The 21,781-nt window shown below is 35.3% G+C and overlaps 1 protein-coding gene and 1 long non-coding RNA gene across 8 annotated transcripts in view; one reads left to right on the forward strand and one right to left on the reverse strand.

Annotated features, from left to right (window-relative positions):
- The first annotated feature begins 1,274 nt into the window (after positions 1-1,274).
- The window catches only part of LOC128888534 (calcium-transporting ATPase sarcoplasmic/endoplasmic reticulum type), an 87,263-nt gene continuing 66,756 nt past the window's right edge, over positions 1,275-21,781 (forward strand). Inside the window, exons 1-2 of one of the 4 annotated variants that reach the window (XM_054145485.1) lie at positions 1,275-1,572; positions 9,892-10,082. In XM_054145485.1, the coding sequence (XP_054001460.1) occupies positions 9,965-10,082 (118 nt within the window). In that variant the 5' untranslated portion in view covers positions 1,275-1,572; positions 9,892-9,964. Of the gene's footprint in view, positions 1,573-4,022; positions 4,236-8,554; positions 8,830-9,891; positions 10,083-21,781 lie in introns of those variants that run through there. The other 3 variants (XM_054145489.1, XM_054145487.1, XM_054145488.1) reach the window with 3 other exon arrangements.
- Positions 10,027-15,845, reverse strand: LOC128888669 (uncharacterized). 4 transcript variants are annotated; one of them, XR_008460299.1, is made up of 4 exons: positions 14,646-15,845; positions 12,935-14,516; positions 10,255-12,895; positions 10,027-10,168 (listed from the first exon to the last, which is right to left on the reverse strand). It is a non-coding gene; the product is annotated as an uncharacterized LOC128888669 (long non-coding RNA). The 4 variants fall into 4 exon arrangements; XR_008460298.1 differs by having other exon boundaries at positions 12,935-13,108; positions 13,676-15,845; XR_008460297.1 differs by having other exon boundaries at positions 12,935-15,845.

Below are 21,781 nucleotides of genomic sequence, written 5' to 3' on the forward strand. Positions count from 1 at the left end.
TTTAGTATGCTGTATTTAATAGTTTAACTAAATTCGTTCATACTTTTCACTGCATTTTGTCAATACTTTTAAACGATTATATCTCAAGCTGGCGAGTATTCATATAAATTAGCTACAAATTATTTCGTACTTTTAAGTGCAGTTTTAATATTTTATTCAAGGACATCTCATATATCGTATAAGAGGAATCATGAAACCTTACAACAATAAAAAATCTATACAAAAAAATGTATAGCTATGAGTATTATTTAAGAAAATTAGACAAGAATTAAGTCCATCCAGTGAAGATACAATAAATCAGTTGGATTACAGAAAAAAAGGCTTGATGATCATTACACAATAATTTCAATTTTTTTTGTATTATTGCATACTGTATGCATTTTGTAGTTTCTTGCACATTAAAATTTCCTATGACTGCATAAAACCCGTAGACTGCTGATAAGCAAAAACAAATTTATACGTATTATTCATTTCACAAAATAATTATTATATAATTATATATTTACAATATAATTATATGCTTACATATTACATACAATAATTACTTATTACATATTTAGACAAGCCTTTAATCTTTTAACGAGAGATTAAATTTTATTTTATAATTCTATTTGTAATGTTTATTGAAGGAATAATAGATCACAAATTTGTTTGTATATCAGTTGTATAATCAGTTCCTACAATAGTAGCATGTCACAAAAAAAGAACTAACCATTTATTCCCTGCTCTCCATATAAAACTTCTACTATGAATTCCAAAATAAAATAGTTCACTCCATTCATCATTTAAATTAAACTTTTTTCATCTCTAAAATACCATCCTCTCGAAATATTATTACAAATCACTACAAGGAGGTTCAAACTAATCTAAAAATGTAATTTCCTGTGCGAAAGAAGTTTCGGTTCACCCAACGCGACGTTTACAATGGCAACATGCTGGTTCCGGAAGTCCACCTGGATAACGGTCGCAAGCAGCTTCCCGGTCGCGAAACGGTGTAGGAAAGCGCGGCCATATATTCCTCCGCGGCGTTTGGAATCTACCGACGAGCGTCATCTCGACGAAATTCGAAGGTTAAATTGAAAAAAGTGCGACGACAGTCACGGGGAGGCTGTGCCGCCGTCGCCGGGACCACTGGCTTCCGGCCAGAGTTTTCCCTCGTTCGGTGTCTCGCCGCCAGGTAGCGACGCCTACGGACTATTTAAAGGAATTTCGGCGACGATTCGTTGCTTCGTTTCGTTCAGCAGCGCAGGCGTTGCCCTTTGAATGTTTGTTTGTTTGTTTTCCGCCCTGACCCTTCATGTAAAGAGTAAATAGTTCATGCCAACCGCGTCTCGAGCGATGTTCAGGGAGGAGTAGCCGAATTCGGAGTCTCCAGCAATATCACAGTGTGACGAAAATCGAATTACGTTTGTTCCGTTTTTTTTTTACACAACAAAACGTATACGAGTATACGTAAATACGTGCGCTGATCAGTGCGAGAGGCCGGGACCTACGGTGCCGGGGTTCGTCGTTTAAAGTCGACACGAAATAGATGAAAAAAAATTAAACGGGCCTGGTGAAAAAGAAGCATTGGTAAGTCAGCAACTGGGGTGACACCGTTCGAGAGTTAGTGTTTTGTGATTTGGTACACGCCGAAACAAGTGTGGGAACCGCCTGGAAGGACGGAGAGCGGCGGTGACAATTACACATGGGACACCGAGAGCAAAGTGTTGTGCGACCGAGAAAAGCTAAAAGGGACTAGCCGCACTGTGGAACCTAGTGTGGATTTTTAACGATGGCGTGAGGGAAAGAGGTCCTATGAGACGACTGATAACGTTCTTCGAGCTCGTTTCGTGATCCTGCGTGTGTTGATCGGGTTTCGTGGCCAATGTCACTTTGCTGACTATGGTGGACAGGCCAAGTATCAATAGAGGATAGATTCTCTCGATCTCCTCGATTACGAATCCGAGTGTCCTTCGATAATAACTTTTAGAGTTTCGATCACGCGCATTAGGCGTAGAAATTAATTCTGTGCATTGCGTTAGTTCAAGTAAAAATATTCACTCGTCATTTTGTAATGTCGAATTGTCAACCCTCTAAGTTCTCAACCTGGTCTTAATTACAATGATGGACAATTACAATTTCGGTAGCCAAGAAATTTTTCTTATACAAGTATGCTTGACAATAGTAATAACTAAAGAATAACGATAAGCAGAATTTCATGAGTAATAAAATCCATTGCAATAACCATCAGGTTGAGACTTGAGTCGAATTCAACGGAATCCATTAGCATCAAAAGATCTGCATTTTAAGAAAATGCCAACAAAATAGACTCTTTGAATGTTCTAGACTCTAGCTTTTAGCTCTCAACTCTAAACATTAAATTTCTAACGTTACAGTATCAACTCATAAATACATACAGATCACTTCGACTTTTTTTTATTACTTCGAATGGTTTTTCTTTGTAATTAAATCGTAAGTTTACCTTAGAATTAATTTTTACACCCAATACCATGGAACACGAATTAGATCTTAATCGATGGTTAGGCTGGGAATGGTAACTTTGTTTCTGGAGAGGATTCTTCCACGGGGGAGATAAATATAGTAACTTGTTGTTCTTGCAGTATCCAAGTATCCAAAGTTATTTCTGTCGGTAAATTCTACATTGCCGACGGGTTGTATTGTTACACGCGTATTAAAAGTTTTGTTGCTCGGTATCGGTAGTTTTTAGCCCCAAGTAGCAGCCAGACTAACATAGCGTATTGCTTCATCGGACGTGTCGATGCGAGGCTCACGTTACATATAAACACGACCTCTACTTGTTTGCCAACAAACGTACTACATTTCCTATCTTTATAGCCCGTCCACCATGTTGCATCTCATCTTCAAATAGAAACCGTTCCGCCACCACGCTACGATTCGAATATTATATCACCGCCCGTCGGTTACCTAACAATATTTTTGCACTAACGTATTCGCTCCTTTTACTTTAAATGACTCATGCCCAGCGATTGCGTGCATGCCAGCGTTATTTTTGAGCATAATGTGTGTGTTTCTCGCTAATCGGAGCCATAAAATATTGTTCTCGAGGAAATTAACAAGTTTTAATCGAGGAAATCGTGTTGAGGTCGAGCGTGTAGCTTGGAGGAAATTTGTAATCTATTTAGTCACTGGAAGAAACTAGAAGTATCAAAGTTTCGGATCTCTAGGTTTAGATTGTGATATATAGAACCTGGCCAAAATATAATTCAGCATTACATAAGAAAGTGGTTAAAAACCTACGTGAAAATGAAATATATATAATATTGTTTGATGGCGTTCTCGAGGAAATTAATAAATTTGAATTAAAAAAACCTCTTGAGGTACGTGGCCTGAAATGAAACTATGATCAACTTGGTAGTAACTAGAAGTACCTATGATTTGGATCCCTGGGTCCTCCTGATATATAGAAGCTGCTCAAAATACAATTCATTATATAAGAAAGTAGCAAAAAACTTAAATTTTAGCCCCGAAGAAGTTCCCAAAAAATCGTGCATAATTCTAGAGTTAATTAAAATCCCAAGAACACAAAACACTTATCCATTACATGTCCATTACCATCGCCCTCCGACAGAGCTTTTCAACGAAATCAAAATACCAGACACTAGTCGCGTCCATTTTTGCAAGAACACTCCGCGATACTCGTTCTTCTTCTTTTCTCTTCTTTTAAACAAAGAATAATATTTACCTAGGCTCGCATAGCCCTCTGACACTAAGTAAACAGATTGAGAAAAAATGAGGAATCGACGAGGCCCGAGGCGGTGTTATTATTTTTTTTAAAGTAGGCATCTAGATAGGCGAGTTCGGGAAAAACTGGTGTATAAGGATGAGACAGTGGAGCGAGAAGGACAGCTGAACTGGGCTATAGGCGAGTGAGAGAGGGAGGGAGAGGAATCGGAGTGCCTCCTGGCCATCTCTGCCAAAATAATTAGGAAGTCGTCGTCAGAGACGTGCTAAAATCGTCCGCTAGGGCACGCGCGTTTTGGCCTGCTAGTCGCTTCCCGGGCGTTCGAGCGAGCTGGTTGTCCGGACAGGTTTCGGACCGGTTCCCCAAGTGCTTCCACCAGTCCCGTGCGACCGACCGCCTATTTGGCCACAGTCGTCTTACTCTTCTAGCCCGCGCTTCGTTGAAAGTTTACCCCAATCGACACCTTGATATGATCGTTTGGACATTTTCCTCGGTACAACAGGACAGCTCGCACTAGCGTCGATAAAGGGTTAGTTGGCGCGAGTTTTTCATAACTTGTTTGGAACGGGCTCGATCCGGAGATGGGCAAACTTCTAAATACAAATTTCGAATTGCGGAATAAGACACAAACAAGGATTCGTTTACTTGGCCATTGGGCATTTGCTATATATGCAGGACTAGAATGTTGTTGATTGTGGATTGTCTGGAGTGGTTTGATTAGTGATTGAGGACGTATTTGTATGAAGTATGAGTAGGATGGACAATGTTGAATTAAAGGGGAAAAATTAGGAGAAAGGCTTGGTTCTTTTTTTATTGTTTGTGTAAATATTTTGTGTTTGATATGGTTTGTAGAGTGAAGTTTCTGAGGAAAACGTAACTAATGTTGAAAGCTCGATTTTTTTTTTTATTTTTTGTATAAATATATCATGTTTGATATGGTTTATAACCACCAGTGGGGGCACAATTGATATTGAGTGAAATCCATTTTTTATACTGTTTATATAAGTAATTCGTGTTTGATATCGTTTGTAGAGTAAAACCTCCAAAAAGAACTCAATTAATATTGATAATTTTTTAATTGTTAAGCCACAAATATAGGCGCAATTAATATTGAATGCTAATTCTTTTTCTATTATTTACATAAACACTTCATGTTTGCTATTGTTTGAAGAGTAAAGCCTCCACGGAGAACACAGTCATTATTGAATATAACGAAACGTAAATTATGACGTCTATCTTTACCAGCTTATTCAATGGTCAAGTATTAAAACAATGAGCAATCTTACATTTATGCTACAATTAATACCAAATAAATTCCAAGTATCTAAGAACCCAAACTATGACTCATATTTTTGAAATCACTATCTGATACAAAATTCTACAAAAATGAACAATCTAGTATCTCTAATTAATTGAATAAAATGTATAATCTCAATGATCGAATGAGACACGTTCACTCTCAAAATTTGTCTCGATTGTCGTTCAGCGACGTCGAATGGAATTGTGCCCATCTTCGGCTAGAGAAAGGAGGAAGGGGAATCTTTTTTTTTGGGGGGGGGGGGGGGGGAGGGGGAGGTCCCGATGGAACGCGAAGCTCGCTCAGGTATCATTCCTTCAGAGCTGTTTCGACGCGTGAGATCCTTGTTCGTCGAACTCATGCGGGTCAGAGGCGGATCATCCGGGAAACCATTGAACTTGTATCGCGTGGCGAGTTTTCTTTACTTTCTTTTTTTATTTTTGTACACTGTATGTCGCTTGTGACAGATTCTGGTGGCCATAACCCCGATTGATCCTTGATTAGAGTGCTCTTCCACCGACGCTTAAGTTTAGTACTTAACCTTGGCTTGGACGTTTCTCCTAGACGCGACCTTCGAACTTGATTCGAAATCGAGGTTCGGCGCGTGACGACCTTGGACGTGCTACGATCGACTGGCAGTGAGATTTTCGATCGACTCGCGACGAGTTTCGTGTGTGCTTGAGGCCTGGATGCCGGCGAAAATTGTTACAGGAAACTTTGGAGCAACTAGTAGCTGCTTTTAATCTGGTGTTTGTTCGGTATAAATTGCAGTCTGAATTGCAAACAAGATTAAATTTAGTGAATAGGGATTTGTAGGGAGAGTAATTGTTTATGTAGAAGATAAATTGTATGTAGTGTTTCTATTCATCTGTGAGGCGAACAATACTTTAGTATTTAGTCTAATGTTTTAGAAATCGTTAGCATATTTGAATAGAATTTTTTATTGTGTAATAAATAATATTTTCTGATACTACGATCAATATTGCATAATTTTGTTGAATAAAGCTGAGAATCCTAAAATAAAACTGGACTACACTCACTACATCTGGAGTGACACTTTATATTAAAAATGTTACTTGTTATTGTTAATATATTTAAATAGTATTTTCGGTGCTAAAATTAATATTATATCATTTCTTTGGGTGAATTGTGCAAACGATAAACATCACGTTTGAAGCTATATCCTCTAAATCTGGAATGAAATTTCCTTCTAAAAATACTACTTATTTTTGTGAATATATTTAAACAGAACTCTTCCTTGTGTAAAAATAATATTTTGTCGGTATTAGGATAGATATTAAACAATTTTCTTAAAACAAATTTTAACGCATTTAAAACTAGATCCTCTAGATCTAGAATGAAATTTTCTTCTAAAAATATTATTTATTATTATCAAATCGCGAACCTATTATCATAATATCCCTTATTGATTTTTTTTTTAATTTGAAGTTCTTGTGAGTGTGTTTACTAACATATTCACATGTGTCGATAAACGGTGGATCATAAGTATCAATTAATAATAGTTTTCCTGAGCATTTATTCAAATTTATGCTAAAAGCACTAAGTAATTTTCGTGTTACACAAGTTCGACCATTCGTACAGCTGGACGTTTTTAAGTGGTTTACAAGTTAATAGTTGTGTGATTAAGTTTGAATTGACGCGCAGGGAGTAATAAAACAATTATGAACGCAGTTTCAATTACACGTGTTATTCGTTACCATACTGTTCGACGTTAGCATATTTAATAACGTAATTAAATTGCAAATGTATTAGCCACTTCACTTAATAATAAGCAAAATGGTAGATTAAACAACCTGTGGAAAATATAAATGGTGAAAGAAGCTTGTTTATCAGTAATAAATAAATAAATGTTTTGTTGCAAGTCACTAATGTATTTATTAAAATAACATTAATATTAATAGCATAATATTAATAACTTAAACACAGTTTCTGTGTGGTCAAAAATGATTTTAATGCATACGATATCTTAAATTTTGAATTTAATATTAACACAATTTTGTTTGTTACCGAAGAACATAACCTTCTAAATTTTCTTAATAGAAGTAATGTACCCATTAATATTATACTACCATTTATATTACTATTAACTAATGTGTAACCATTATTAAAAAATTACCAGCAATAGAAACTAACAATTTATTTCGAGTATATTTTATAATCTCGTTAGTATAACTTTCGCATAAACTAAACATGAGTACACTCAACTCAAGCATTCCTACGTTACATAATCAATTTGAAATTTTCACATAACCTCCAGACATTGTCTATTAAACAACTAAACAAACATTTACATACTCGATTAAAAGCAAAAATTGTTGCTCCAAAGAACAAATACATTTAATTTGCGTGTGGTGGTAATAATTACAATATACATAATAATTACACATATCAAAGTCGTTTAAATTAAAAGTTATACTTAACAAGCAATCATATCAATCTCCCGAAAGAGATAAACTACTCATTCAATAAAACTTCGAATTGAAATAAGAAAGTGAAATGTTTTATAATAATAAAAATAAAGAATTAAACATCGCGAAAAAATTCCTATATGTTAGTTTCATTCGTAATTTATTATTTGAACACAAATTTTAACCATTTTTGCTTATAGTATACGCTAAACCTCCTCTTTATTACAAAGAAATTAGAATTCACAACTTTATAACTACTCGTTACGGAGTAAAGTATAGCTAGATTAGAAAAAGGAAATTATTAGTTGTAAAAATTAATTTTCTGCCTTTGTACATTTAATTATCTATAACTTCAATTTAAACAGAATTATTTTCCCGCTATTTTGTTACATTAAAGTATCAGACCTTCATAGTAATGAAATATACAGTCTACTAGGTGTAAAAATTAATTCTCTGTTCTTACAAACTTAAACAGAATTATTACCTGCCATTTTCTTACATTAAAGTATTAACATAGTAATGAATCACAGAGATAAAGAGAAGATCGAGAGAAAATGAAAAATTGTACGGCTGTTCTTTAAAATTGAACGATAAGTTTACCTTAGAGAAGCACGGAATTCATTTCCAAGCGTAATAAATCATACGAGCAACAGTTACATAATCGACAATATAGTAATGTCCTTTGAACGTCTTAAAATACGCGCCAAGGAAATAGACTAGCAGAAGACTGAAAATAGCCAGAGCGCGTCATACTTCGCGCACGCTGTTCAGCCAATGGCGTCGCTCCACATGCTCTCTTCGCTCAAATCGCACGCATTCCCTTGTCGAGTGGCGCGCTGCTTGTAACTCCCGTTTCGAGAAACACGCGATAAAAATGTCCGAGCGTCTGTCACGGGAATTCCTTGATTCCTGAACGAGAACGATCGTACACAAACGACGACAGTTCGTTTACAATGTTCGACAATTTAGCCTTATATATTTACGTTTTTGACACGATAGCAGACGGCGCGGTGTGGCAACACTGCGCTAGCAACTTGTTAATGGCGCATTCCGCGAGGTGGCGCACGTGCGCAATGATTCGCCGTTCGCTGTGTCAGTCTCACGGAAGAGGAGGTTTGCTTAGCATTTAGGGGAAATATATCCGTGAAGAAAATGACGTGCGTCTCGAATTTCTGTGCCCGCGTATCGTGATACGTCGTGTTCCGGTCGCAGGACAATTATTCTCGGCGTCCGGGCAAGTTTGTTCGTGCCCGAGTTCGTTTTCACCTTCGTTACATTTTTTTTTTGAGTGCTCGAGTGAATCTTAGGAACCCGTAGCTAACCTAAATATTCGGCAGCCGTAACGTAATTTCTCTGTGACACGTCGTCAACTGAACGCTACCGTAACCGTTTTTCTGGTGAGTTACGTTCGATCGTCGAATTTATCGTGCACTGATCGAAACCGGGAAAATCGAGTCGATGTTGCAATTTTACGCAGTTGGACGACGGTTTCAACCTGATGCGGTTTCCACGACGCGATTTACGTGGAGTGTCGTGCATGCGGTGCTATTCATCTCGTGCTCTTTAACTAGACCTACTTTTCCACTGTTACTTTCCCGGCTGTTATTGCATGGAACAGGGGGGATGTGTGCTATTGGTGAAGATGTGACACCTCTGATTTTTCAACGTTTCTGTATGTTTTGAGGTGGTTTAGGTTTAAAACTGAAAAAAACGGTTACAAAGTTTTGTATGCATGGTGTGTGTATGTATGAATATGTAAATAGACCTGTTTTATTTTGTATTTTAAGAGTGGTTATCAGGACATGATGCCAATTCATTTAAAAAAAAAAATTTGCTAAATGGAGATATTAATGTAAGAGATATTTTGTTTTCTAACATAGAGTCTTGTAGAGAAACTGAGTGAGTTTGTAGTCAAGGATGAGTCAATAGGAATGGATTGAAACATGTTGTCTTAGGCACGAATTCATTCTTATATTTAATAATCTTATTTCAAAAGCAAGGCATCAAAGAACTCTTTTTTCCATGGTCTTAAAATGTTTGGTTAAAAACAGAGATAGGTCAAATTTTGTATGGACAATAGATAATGAATAAAACCAACACATACAATGGTTTATTTTTGACGTTTATTTGATTGAACAGTTAAATTCTTGTTTGTTTTAAATTTATTCTGTAATTCAAATTATAAGATTAATACAACAAGTAACTTTACATAGTTCCTTATCCCTAATTCATCATTACAACTTCTTATTTGAGTAAGAATTTTGTTCTTTTCTAATTAGAAATAGTTTCTAATTAATTCGTAGGACTTGTTTCGATTGTGAATCTTTGTACTTTTTATTACTACTCTTGGCATTTATACTTCCGGTTTATATTACTAATACCTGTTTGGTGTAGCGCGAATAAACCTTCACAATTTTCACTTAATTAAGTTCTAATCGACAGGTATGTCTGTATTACAGAAACTACAGTGTGAATGAACGTGGACAACCATTAAACAAATAAAATTAGTGACATACTAATACAGAAGCAACCATGGAGGACGGCCATTGCAAAACCGTGGACGAGGTGTTAAATTATTTTAACGTTGATCCAGAGAAAGGATTGTCCGTTGATCAGGTCAAGAGGAACCAGGAGAAGTATGGTCTCAACGGTAAGTAAACACAGCATCGTTGTCACTTTTCTGTGTCCTTGGCTTGTACGTGCAGTATATTTAATGCATCCGTTGGCTTATTTGGCCTACAAGGAAACAGTTTTATTGCAGATCTCATATACCAAACCGTTCAAAGTACAGGAAACCAGTGTTTATTTAAAGTTCGTCTTACCCATTGTTTTTAACGTAGTCAGTGTGTAAAAGTTGACTGGATATTTTTGGATTCGGGGGATACTGAATGTATTAAGATACTGATGGAATGCTTATTTACCATTGTAACGTATCAGAAGCAGAACACCGTTTCCGTTGTGTGTACATATTTAATTAAACGTCACGCGATACGTTATTCTGCTATCTGTACAACAAATGTAACTTTACGAGACTTGTCTAACGCAGGAATTACGCGTTTGTACCTCTTCTCGGTGCGCGAAGAAGCCACACGAGCTACGAAATAGTCGTTTGTAGCCGACTTCGGTTAGTCGAGTTTCCTATACATACATATACATATATCATGGATCTATCCGCCTGACGGAGTCGAGTAGCGCAGTAAAAGTGACTTTATCGAACTACGCGCTAGCATTGGTTTATACACGACGCATGTTGTTTATCCCTACCACTCTCGATTCCACTGCCAGTCGTCTGGTACACGTGTTCGAAGTTTCCTTAATGGCCCGCATCAGCGAAATACTTTGAATCATCTTCCTCGATGTTCTATAGAATTTTATTACATCAGTCGGAACCGTGAATATTTCTGTTATAATACAATTATGACGTTAGAAGGGAGGTCTTGGAGCATCAGAAAGAAGCACCTTCTATGCACATATAGTACCATCGAATTCGGTTATAACTACATTTTTAATTTGATTTATTGAAAAATTTAGAAATATTGGGTTGGTTCACAAATAACTTCCGTTTTATAACTTAAAATTTATATCTAAATACATTACTACGTAACGAAGCTTAATCAATTATGTAATCACCATCATTGGTCACTTGCTCTTACTTAACAGGAAAATTAAAAATTGTAAATGCAATGAAAGTTATTTATGAATCAACTCAATATTTTTGGTGGCGTACGTTAGACACTTTCCCAGAGTATTTTCAGACTATTTTGATTACACAAAATTGTTGTTTCTGTTGGTATTTTATCAAATATGATTGCGTAATTGTAGATAAAAAATTAAATAACCGTGAAATAGGTTCATACGTTATTTACAGACTAATATCGGATACAATTTGTTAAAATTGAGTATACCCTACTACATTAGAAAGTATACGGTACATCTTTGTTTATGTAGTGCCAATTGGAGCGTGTGAATAAATTAATATTTTTTGTTTCGGTTTTATTTTTGTTTATCGCATACAAAGTATTAAGTACTGGGTGAACAAACAAAAATTCTGGAAATACACTTTTTGGGCTTTGGTATCATTAAATGAACCCAAAAGTATTGGAAATTTGAGGAACGTATATTGTTACAGAAATACCTGACCTTACAAATTTATTTCATATTTCAAACAATGTTATTTCAAAGGTAGCCTGTTGGTTAACAATAGCTACGGAAATAACATTGAATCAATATAGATTTCTTGGTAATGTAGAATGACATTGGTAAGCGGAGCATAATTTTATTTATTTTTTGGAATTTGTTGATCGTTCGCTGGTTGCCTTCAGGAGATAAACTAAACATTATCACGTTTAAGAGTAATACAGTTTAAATATAAAGACGAATGAGTATAAATAAATAAAATACCGTCGATCTCATAAAACGACAGTAACGAAACCTTAAGCTCCTTGTTCGATAAAAGCGAGATAAGCCTTATAATCGCACTATGGTATACGTTGTACGATCAAGTTCCTCGGAGAAACGTTTGATCCCAGTCATTGCTTGCAAAATGATATTTTGAAAATCGTGATCGAAGAATTATAAAGGATTTCTCAAGAGGGGAAATATAATTATAAAGAGGCTTCGTGATTTTATTTTTTGATAAAACACGAATGGTATAAAATATATCTAATTTATATATTATATTTATGTAACATATTTATATTTATTTAATTTACATTAATATGTCGACTATGCTTCCAGGTGTTGCTAAAAAAACAAAATCCTGAAGCTCCTCTTGGAAAATCCTTTAACGGTGAACTTGCGTTCGTTTTTCTTTTTTCGCGTAAATGTCTCCATCACGTTTGAAAATAATAGTAGGTCATAGATTGTCAATAACGGCCTTGAATCGTAGCACCGTGGCATACATGGACAACCAGTCGGAAGATATGCGCTGCATCTCACCTGAAGCAACGTAGAAACCCGCGGTACGTCCACGTGGAATCGATAAAACGCGTTAATAACGAAGTATAGTCTTCGATGTGCTCGCCACGAGACGATTCGTGTGTTGAATCATTCGTGAATTGTGTTGAACTCTCATCTTTAAAATCCTTAGCCTTGTAATAAGTCATCAGAATAATTTTTTTTATAAAATTCAAGTAATCATCTAAATTCAGTTATTTATTCAATTAGATGATGTAGTATCGTGCCCCCCCCCCCTCATACCCATTGTCAGTAATAAGAAGTTCAGTAAGAACAACGACTAGTAGGATGCGGAATAGTCCCGTGGGGAAAAGCGTTGACTATGAATCTGGAGAACTCAAGTTCGAATCCTGGCGCTCCCAGTTTTCGTTTAGTCTGTATATTGTTATTAGACAAATGCATCTTTATAGATAAAGAGATGGATTTATGAATAATAAAAAGATAGTAGAATACAAATATATAGAAATTATAATCGCGAATCGTTCTGATCAAAATTTTATAGCAAACCTAATCGCGAATCGTTCTGATCAAAATTTTATAGCAAACCTAATCGCATATTCGGTTAGATAAAATAAGACGTACTTAATCTGTTTTCTCGATTAGGGGTCAAATTGGCTAAGCCCTAGCGATTACGCAACAAGAGTATTATTCCACTAAATTGAGAATCGCAATTATCGAAACTATCGATTGCCACCAATTCGGTTTCAAAAGGTACTTGTTCTACTATACATATACAGTGGGTATAGAATGTATTCGTACATCTATCAATTTGCCAACATAGTTTTGTGTGAAATTGTAGTTTCTTAACTTCTTTTTTTATAATCTATGATATTTTACATATTCTCGGAAGTTTCTAAGATAGATATAGTTCAAACAACATTTACTAGTTAATATAATTTGTGAAATTAATAAAAAATTGCGAAAAGTGGGTAAAAGTATAGAAGCAATAAGTATTTGTACGATTCTTATGACGAACCATTTACAGCAGAGTTTGTAACGTAAACACATTTGTTTATTGCTCCGTAAGAATTAGAAAACATCAAATTTCCAGTAAAGTACTTTTAAACAGTTGTGCGAATACTTATTGCTTCAACATTTCTATCGCTTAATTGTTTTTTTTCTTGTTAATTTCGCAACTTACATAAATAGCTATTTTTGTTGTAATCTATCTATTCTAGAGATTTCCTAGAACATGTAGAATGACATTGTTTATAAAATATAAGTTAATAAATTACAATTTTACACAGTTTTTTGGGAAATTGATCGGTGTACGAATACTTTCTACACCCACTGTATCTTCTTAAGAGTTGATTGCCTTAATTCTGTCATCTTATCTCGTTTGTGGAAAAATGTCCTATCCTCTGATTATTATTCCTAGAATTATTTAACATTCCGTAAGTCGTAAAGCAAAAGATTATGACGAAATCCATTAATGTATATACTCGTTGTGTACGTTCAACCGTTGCAAACGTTGAATGTCGACGACAGCAAAATTGGTACATTGCTATGAGTTGCGAATACGACTCGTGTTCGTCACACTTGGATCGTAATCCGAGTCACTAAAATAACGCAGCGTTATAAGGCAACAAGTTAATAATTCAACGGAAACTAGGCATTTCAGACAAAACGATACTAGACTCGAGTAGCTTCGCTAATCGAGGAATTCGTCTCGCAATAAGTTTACAGAGCATGGTCGTTTTGACCTATTCTGAATTTATTTTGAAAGTAGTATTTCAAGTGTGGATGTTACACCAAGAGTGCACATTATTGATAATAATTTATGGAATAACGTAAATTTTGTCTAGGGCTCTAAAAATTTATTCATACATTGCCTGTTATTATACACGCTGTTTATTTTTCTATACTTAAACAACTAAATAATGAAATATTCTATAGTCCTTGTATCAATCAAATATTCCTTATTAGAGAAGGGAAGGGAAGGGAAGGTACAGAACACTTACGCTTTATCCATGTAAAGAAATAACCAACGTCATCTATAGTATAATGAGTCAAATAAAAACACGACTGATAGTGTGAGCCGATGGTTCAGTAAAGAAAGTACTCGACTCATAATCTATGGGTCCCGAGTGCAAATCCTCATACCCTCATTTTTCGATTTAACTCGTACCTATATCCAAATATTCATTTTTATCTAATCCTTCCTTGATTAATTCTACTAAATCGATTTCACTCATGAAAGCATTGCTTCGGTAATACAAATTTGATAAAAAAACAATAGTACAGAAATTAAATGAACTATAAAGTGTGGTGATACTCCGTGCTCGACTTCGCAATTTGATGGGAAACGGCTACCCTCGACTTCTCGTGCGCGAACCACGCCACGTGTATTATCAACGGTCGATTCGCAATTGATAGACAGGATTTTCCAGCGACGTTGTGTGTTTTGCCAGTCTGCTGCTTTCGTCGTGTCGTTGAACGTAAACGGTTCGACTTGTTTACCGATTCGCGCACCGCGAGTCGAAAGGGGTTTTACGTTGCTCGGTGTATACTAACTGCGTTATCGGCGACCGATTCGCGACTACGGACGTATGTAGATTGTTGGCTGCGTATTTCCTAGAGTTCTGCAAGTCATAGAACTTCGTCCTTGTGGCGGTTGCGTTATCAATCGTCCGCTTACGTCGTGAATTTTTAATTGCACGTAACTGGTGTGCGCAACACGTTGCGCTGTTCTCTGGGGAATTACCAGGAATAACCAGCAGTATTCATTCTTGACGTGTCATTATTAATAATATTATTTTATTACGAATGGAATAATAGGTATTAGTGTATAAAATTCATGGGGAATATTTGATTGTTAAGGACTAGGGAATACTTCATTATTTAGATTTTCAAATGTTGACAAACAAACAATGTGTAATAGTAGTAATAATTACTGTCAACAATGTACACTCGGTGTAACCCCGACACTAAACAGTAACATTAAAAAAATATACATTAAAATTTGCATTAAAATAGTATATATATTAAATTTAATCTACATTAGCATGTTTCAATAAATGAATAAATTTCCAGTGTTCCAGAAATAGTTCAAGTTATCGAATAAATTGTTATCAATATTGTACGCTCTTGACGTAACATCAACTAGACTAGTTTTAAAATAAGTAATTCTAAACAGTGACATTAAAACAATATATATTAAAATATGCGTTAATATAATGTACATCAAGATTTGTATTATAAACAATATGCATTAAAATTTACATTCAAATAATATACGTTAAAAGAAATTTCCATTAGCATCTACCTAGAAATTAATTTTTGGAAAAAAATATAACCGACTTCGAAAAACATTAAAACTGCACTTAAAAGTATGAAGTAATTTCTATTTGAACTGTATTATTACTCACCAGCTCTTGATGAATTTGATTAAATTATTAAATACAGCATATTAAATACAATGCAGCCTTTTCAGAGGCAGCGCAAAATTAAAAATTACCTACATAGGAACTAAAAATTGAGTCTTTAATTATTGCTATTATTATGTCTGCTTTAGACATCATATACATTAACACTATTCAATCGTATATACATTAACTGTATGCAATATTGGCCCCGTCCTTCGCCAAAACAAATACATCAAACCGTCCAGACAGTACTTCCACGTAGACAGTATTCATGTGTACGTTAACAGCATTCAATATTGCCACCATCACCAAAAACTAATTCAAACCGAAATTAAAAATTTTGAATGTTGCGCCGCCTCTGAAAAGGTTGCATTGAAAAGAGTTTTGCATTCAAATAGAAATTATTTCATACTTTTTAGTGCAATTTTAATGTTTTTCGGAGTAGGTTATATATTTAAATTAAATTACTTCACCAAAAATTTATTTACTTCACCATTTTAGGGCCAATCTGTAACCAATATGCTTCATGCAATAACAATAGTTATGGACAATATGTATATTGTTGGAAATGGGATCATTCAGGAATACGCGTGCAACTCAATGCGAAAAGATTCATTGCGATAGGTAAATTCCTTGCTGAGCTACACCAGAGAATATAAATTTTGAAGCAACAATGGTATTAAACAATAAAAGTGTCCATAAACTTTTGCAAACGGGAACATCACGAAAACATCTGTTACTAATGTGAAAGAATTCATCGCGATCGGTAAATTCCTTGTCGAGATACATAAAAGAATAGGAATTTTGTAATAACAATAGTTATAAACATTTAATAAAATGTTCATACGTTTTTGCAAATTCGAACATCATGGAATTATCAGCCATTGAAAAGAAAGATTCCATCTTGATCGGTTAATTCCTTGACCAGTTACATCAAAGAATAGGAATTTTGCAATAACAATAGTTATAAATGTTTAAAAGTCATTAATTTTTTGCAAATTCGAACATCATGAAATCAGCTTTCCTTAAATGTGCAAGGTTCCATCTCGATCGGTTATTCCTTGCCGAGTTACACCAAAGAATAGGAATTTTTCAGTAGAAATTGTTATTAAACATTATTATTAAACATTAAGAAATTCATAAATTTTTCCAAATGGGAACATCATAAAATCATCAGTTATTAACAATGAAAGTCTTGTCAAAATCGGTTTAGTTGTTTCAGAGAAGCTGTACCCCGAGTTTCACCGCGTGGACTACTATTTATGTCGTTCGCGTTCAGCTAACTGTTCAACCGCGTGTTCCTTCGTGAATCAGTAGGTGGCTGTCTTTTATTTTACGTAACCCAGATGTTTCAATCGATATTTCTCAGGCCGAACATACGTGAAAACATTTTTCGGTTTTTTTGCAAAAAAAATTGGGTAAAAAATTACAAATCACAAAATGTCTTGATAACGGGACCAACTGGGAGGCATGCTCTACAAGATGCAAGAGGTTACTTCCTCCTTTTTTCGAAGTCGGTTAAAAAGAACCGCTAGAAAGTCGATCAGCACAAGCAAGCTTTTGTTTCATGTATCGCGAACATTAAAAAAGAATTCCAAATATTCCAGATACCGGCGTTGAAGAGAGAAACCGTCTCAAACGTCCGTTTCTATTAATACGGTAACAACTGTAAGAGTATATTTTTCTTCTATCGTTTGAACTTCTTCAGGGACGAATAGCTTTGTACGAAGTAAACCAAACTTCTTACCGATATTGACCCATGATATCTATTAACCTTGCGACGATGTTGCCCAGCCACGTCTTTGGGAAAAGTAATTGTGAATATTTATTCACGAATTTAGTAGTTAATTTCGCGTTACAGCATGTGACGTAAGTGGAAAACTTATACGTGCGCGCGTAGTATCCTTGTAGAGGTTGGGCGTATCACTTATCTTAAGGAACAAACGCCTTATGCTCAAACAGCTTTTCACGTTCAATTGGTACAAAATTCATTGGAGACACCATAATTTTAAATGTATTTGTTATGTATTTCGAGTTGCAGAAATTCTATCTTGTCTAAAAAGCTAAGAAAAATGAATAATAATCTAAAATTATTCTTCACAAACCACCCACAATATATAAGAAGTAAATGCTCTTTCTAATTATTTAATAATGAATGAAAATATTCAATTGGTCAATGAAAGTAAATAGATCACACAAAGCTTTATCTAGCGGACAATTTTATCTCAGCATTCTGTAAATTAATAACATACTCGCGTGTTTCGATTTTACGACATGCAGATGGTTACTGATTACTAGCAAATTTCTTGTCTGCGAGAATTAGTTTAAGTTCTCGTGTCTCGCATCTAATCACATTCGTGGCGGAGTGTGCCAGATAAAGCCCTACCAAAGACGCCAACTGGCAGATCTGGAACGAAACTCTGCTTTTTAAGATAATGAGTTGTTTACTGAAACTTAAATACGGCTTACGAACAAGCCCGTATGCATGCGAATAAGTAGTCTAAAGACGTTACGCGTGCCCTTAATTAGGGAAATCTAGCCACAAGTACTTCCTGTTTTGAAAACCAGGAGGGATCTCCTAGATTTCCACAATCTTAATTAAATTAAGAAGTTTTCGTACTCGTAAAGAACTTGATTGCGTAGTGCCAACATAGGATGTGTGAACTCTGAATCTGAAAAAAATGCAGTGCTTATAGAGTTAGTACTGTGTGGAGATGAGAAATTGGCCAGTGGGGCTGATTGATAACAGTAAAATTGTCTTGGTTATACTATAGAGTTTTATATTATTAAAAAGATGAGATGCCGTTGGAAGAAATGAAAAGATCACACTTGAGTTTTACTAATAAGTATATTGAAAAATAATCAGAGCATTCAAAAACATTAACGGCACGCGGCAAGGGTACATACTCGAACTAACGTCACGAGAGCGCCGCACACTTTTTGCTTCTTTTTCAGTCACGTGACATCCATATATGTATTTACATATCGCAAAGAGTGACCCATCTCCAGACATACAAAACTCACGCATATGCAGGACAAATGTATTGCATCTTTCAACAATTATAATCTATACTGTACTGTAGAATTATGTAGGATAATGTAGGAGATTGTACCGACAGCACTAGTGTCTGGTACTGTGTAGAGACGAGAAGTTGGCCAGTGGGGCTGATTGATAACAGTAAAATTGTCTTGGTTATACTATAGAGTTTTATATTGTAATTTGTATTGTACTGTAGAATTATATAATATAATCTGAGTTATTATACTCATTCATTTATTTTACTCTGCAAGTATTGAAATATGAACATCACTTTCAATATTTTTTTTTATACTCTTGCATACTGTGTGCATTTTGTGATTTCATAAACATTCAAATTTCCTATAATTGCATAAAACTTCGCAGTCTAACTTAGCAAACAGATCCACTAGCCAACTTCTCATATCTACACAGTACATTAAATTCTCGTTTATCGTTTTACTACAAGAAGCGAGCAGAGATGGGACTTCTGATAAAGTGAAATTCCGAAAAATAGTTTCACCTTTTAAACTCGAGTAATCCTTTAATAATTGCTATTATTTATTTCTGGCTGTCCTATAAACCTGCAAATTTTCATCAAAATCGAGATGGGTTGGGATTACTTTATGCACGTTTCTCGTGAGTCGAGCGCTCTATTTTCGAATGCGTCATTGAACGGTTCATTATGAATTGCTTCTCGACCAAGAAGCGTTTCGCTGTATTAATCGCCTTTGAGAAACTAACAGGCGAGCGTTGAACGCGTTTCTGGAAGGAACGGTTTTTGAGACAGTGAAGAATCTTGCGCGTTGAGTCCTAAAATTGGCCGGGAGTACTAGAAAATGTATTATTCGCAGTGTCGTTAAACTTACGGCTCGCGCAGACCTGGGCCAGGTACTTAATCCTTTTTCGCTTGGTGATCTCATTTATGTTATGGCTATTTATACTGATTTGTCGGGAAATATTTACAAATTGCAATCCTTTATTCTCTAACGAAACCCTGGCTTTCATGCTGCAGGTGTAATGCTGCAATTCGCGCCGTTAGGGGAATGGTGTCTTTCGGGTTGCGAATGAAACAGTTAGGTTATTAGTCCAATACTGTATTTCAGATCGATAGTACAATGGCACCTATTAGGTTGCTAGTATAATACTGTCTAAAAATCGTTAGTGCAATAGTACCTTTCATGTCATTAAGGGGTAAAACCACTGTAGAGGCAGAAAAAAAGTCCTAATCTTGACAATTTATTTTGGTAGTGTGACAGATGGAATAGAATTTTTTTTCCGGGGGTTTATTTAACACATACTGAAGAACGAAAAACAATTTTTTTATTGTCATTTTCTTACAAAATGGCGGCGACAGAGCCCCACGTCGAAAACAGCTTTTTTGAAAACACCGCCACGGGAGGACGGATTTCTCGACATCTATCAGTCATGGAACAAAAAGTACCACACACTTAAACGAATTTCTTTTTCAATATCCCAAATTCAAAATTTATTTCTTAGTTTCTTAACAGAAAAATTCTATTACGTGGTGGACAATGTGTTAAGGGTTGGAACTACCGTTCATATAATCATCCTGTTAATTGTCACATTGCACTCAACAGCTGATGATTTATCACAATGGTTGATTGTTAACTCTCTTTTAGCCTACATAACTTTCAGGTTATGTGCTAACACATATATCGACATTTTATCAAATAATTATAGTCTTTTCACAAGGTGACGTATTAATTATACATTTAATGTCTCTAATAACCAATAACAATATTGACGACGGTTAGGAGCACCATCAACCTAAAATATCAAAGTATATGACTTGCAAGTTGTTTACAGACAAACAAAAATTGGCTATATGAACTTAGCACCCGACTTTTCAAAAATTAATTCTTTTTTTATAGAAAGTGATAGTATTTCGTTTGTACTTGATTGTATCACCAATACCTTCGTTTATATCTTAATCAATTAATAATTAAAAAAAATCAAGAGAAATCTCAGCACCCGACATTGAGATTTTTGAAATTTGTTTTTCCCTATTCTTTGGAATTGTTTGTACCGCTTTTCGTTTCGTTTGTAACTCAATAGTTTAGATTTTATAATCCATCCGTATCAGTAATTGCTTGTAAAATTTAAACTATTGAGTTACAAACGAAACGGAAAGCGGTACAAACGATTCTAAAGAATAGGGAAAAAACAGATTTCAAAAATCTCAATGTCGGATGCTGACCATTTTTTGAATTTTTTTCAATTATTAATTAATGAAAGTACAAACGAAACTATTGGTAATCAAGTACAAACGAAATACTATCATTTTCTATAAAAAGAAAATTAATTTTTGAAAAGTCGGGTGCCAAGTTCACATAGCTACAAAAATTGGCTCATAAAGGGTTAATATTTCATCGTCAACGTTTATTTCTTAGTCCCTTAATAAAAAAAACCCTTATGACGTGGTGATTAACGTGTTAAAAGGTGGAACTATCCTCCAAATAATCAACCTTTAAAGTATCACATTGCAATCAACAGCTAACAATCAATCACAATGGTTAATTGCTAATTATTTCGATCACTCTCTGCTCGAAATAGATATAGCAAAATTCACGACAGATCGTGCGCGTGCGACCTACATCGATCATCGTGCGAATTTGATAAACGATATCACCGCGACTGGGGTTAATACACCGTGGCGCATGGGAACATTATCGGCCATTGTCGTTCGATTTGCCTTCCGCTCGTTTAATGGTAACCGTTGTGGTTTCTCCTCGCTGATAAACGTGCAATTCGAATAGGAAGCTCCCTCTTATCAATAGTCCCACGAGAGTATGGTTTGCCTCGCGATACACTGCAGAAGCAGTTCGTGAAAGGAGCGAGAAACGTTGGAATAGAAGGCTATTGTTTCACGAATATGCTGTGCACTTTCTACAGAGTCAATTTTGCCAAAATAATACAGAGTTAAATGTTTATAAATTAGGAAGCGGACAATAGTGGCTACCACTGACCCCGAAATCTTGTTTCTTAGTA

Source organism: Hylaeus anthracinus, unplaced genomic scaffold (genome assembly GCF_026225885.1).
Source record: "Hylaeus anthracinus isolate JK02 unplaced genomic scaffold, UHH_iyHylAnth1.0_haploid 11994, whole genome shotgun sequence".
Taxonomy (NCBI): domain Eukaryota; kingdom Metazoa; phylum Arthropoda; class Insecta; order Hymenoptera; family Colletidae; genus Hylaeus; species Hylaeus anthracinus.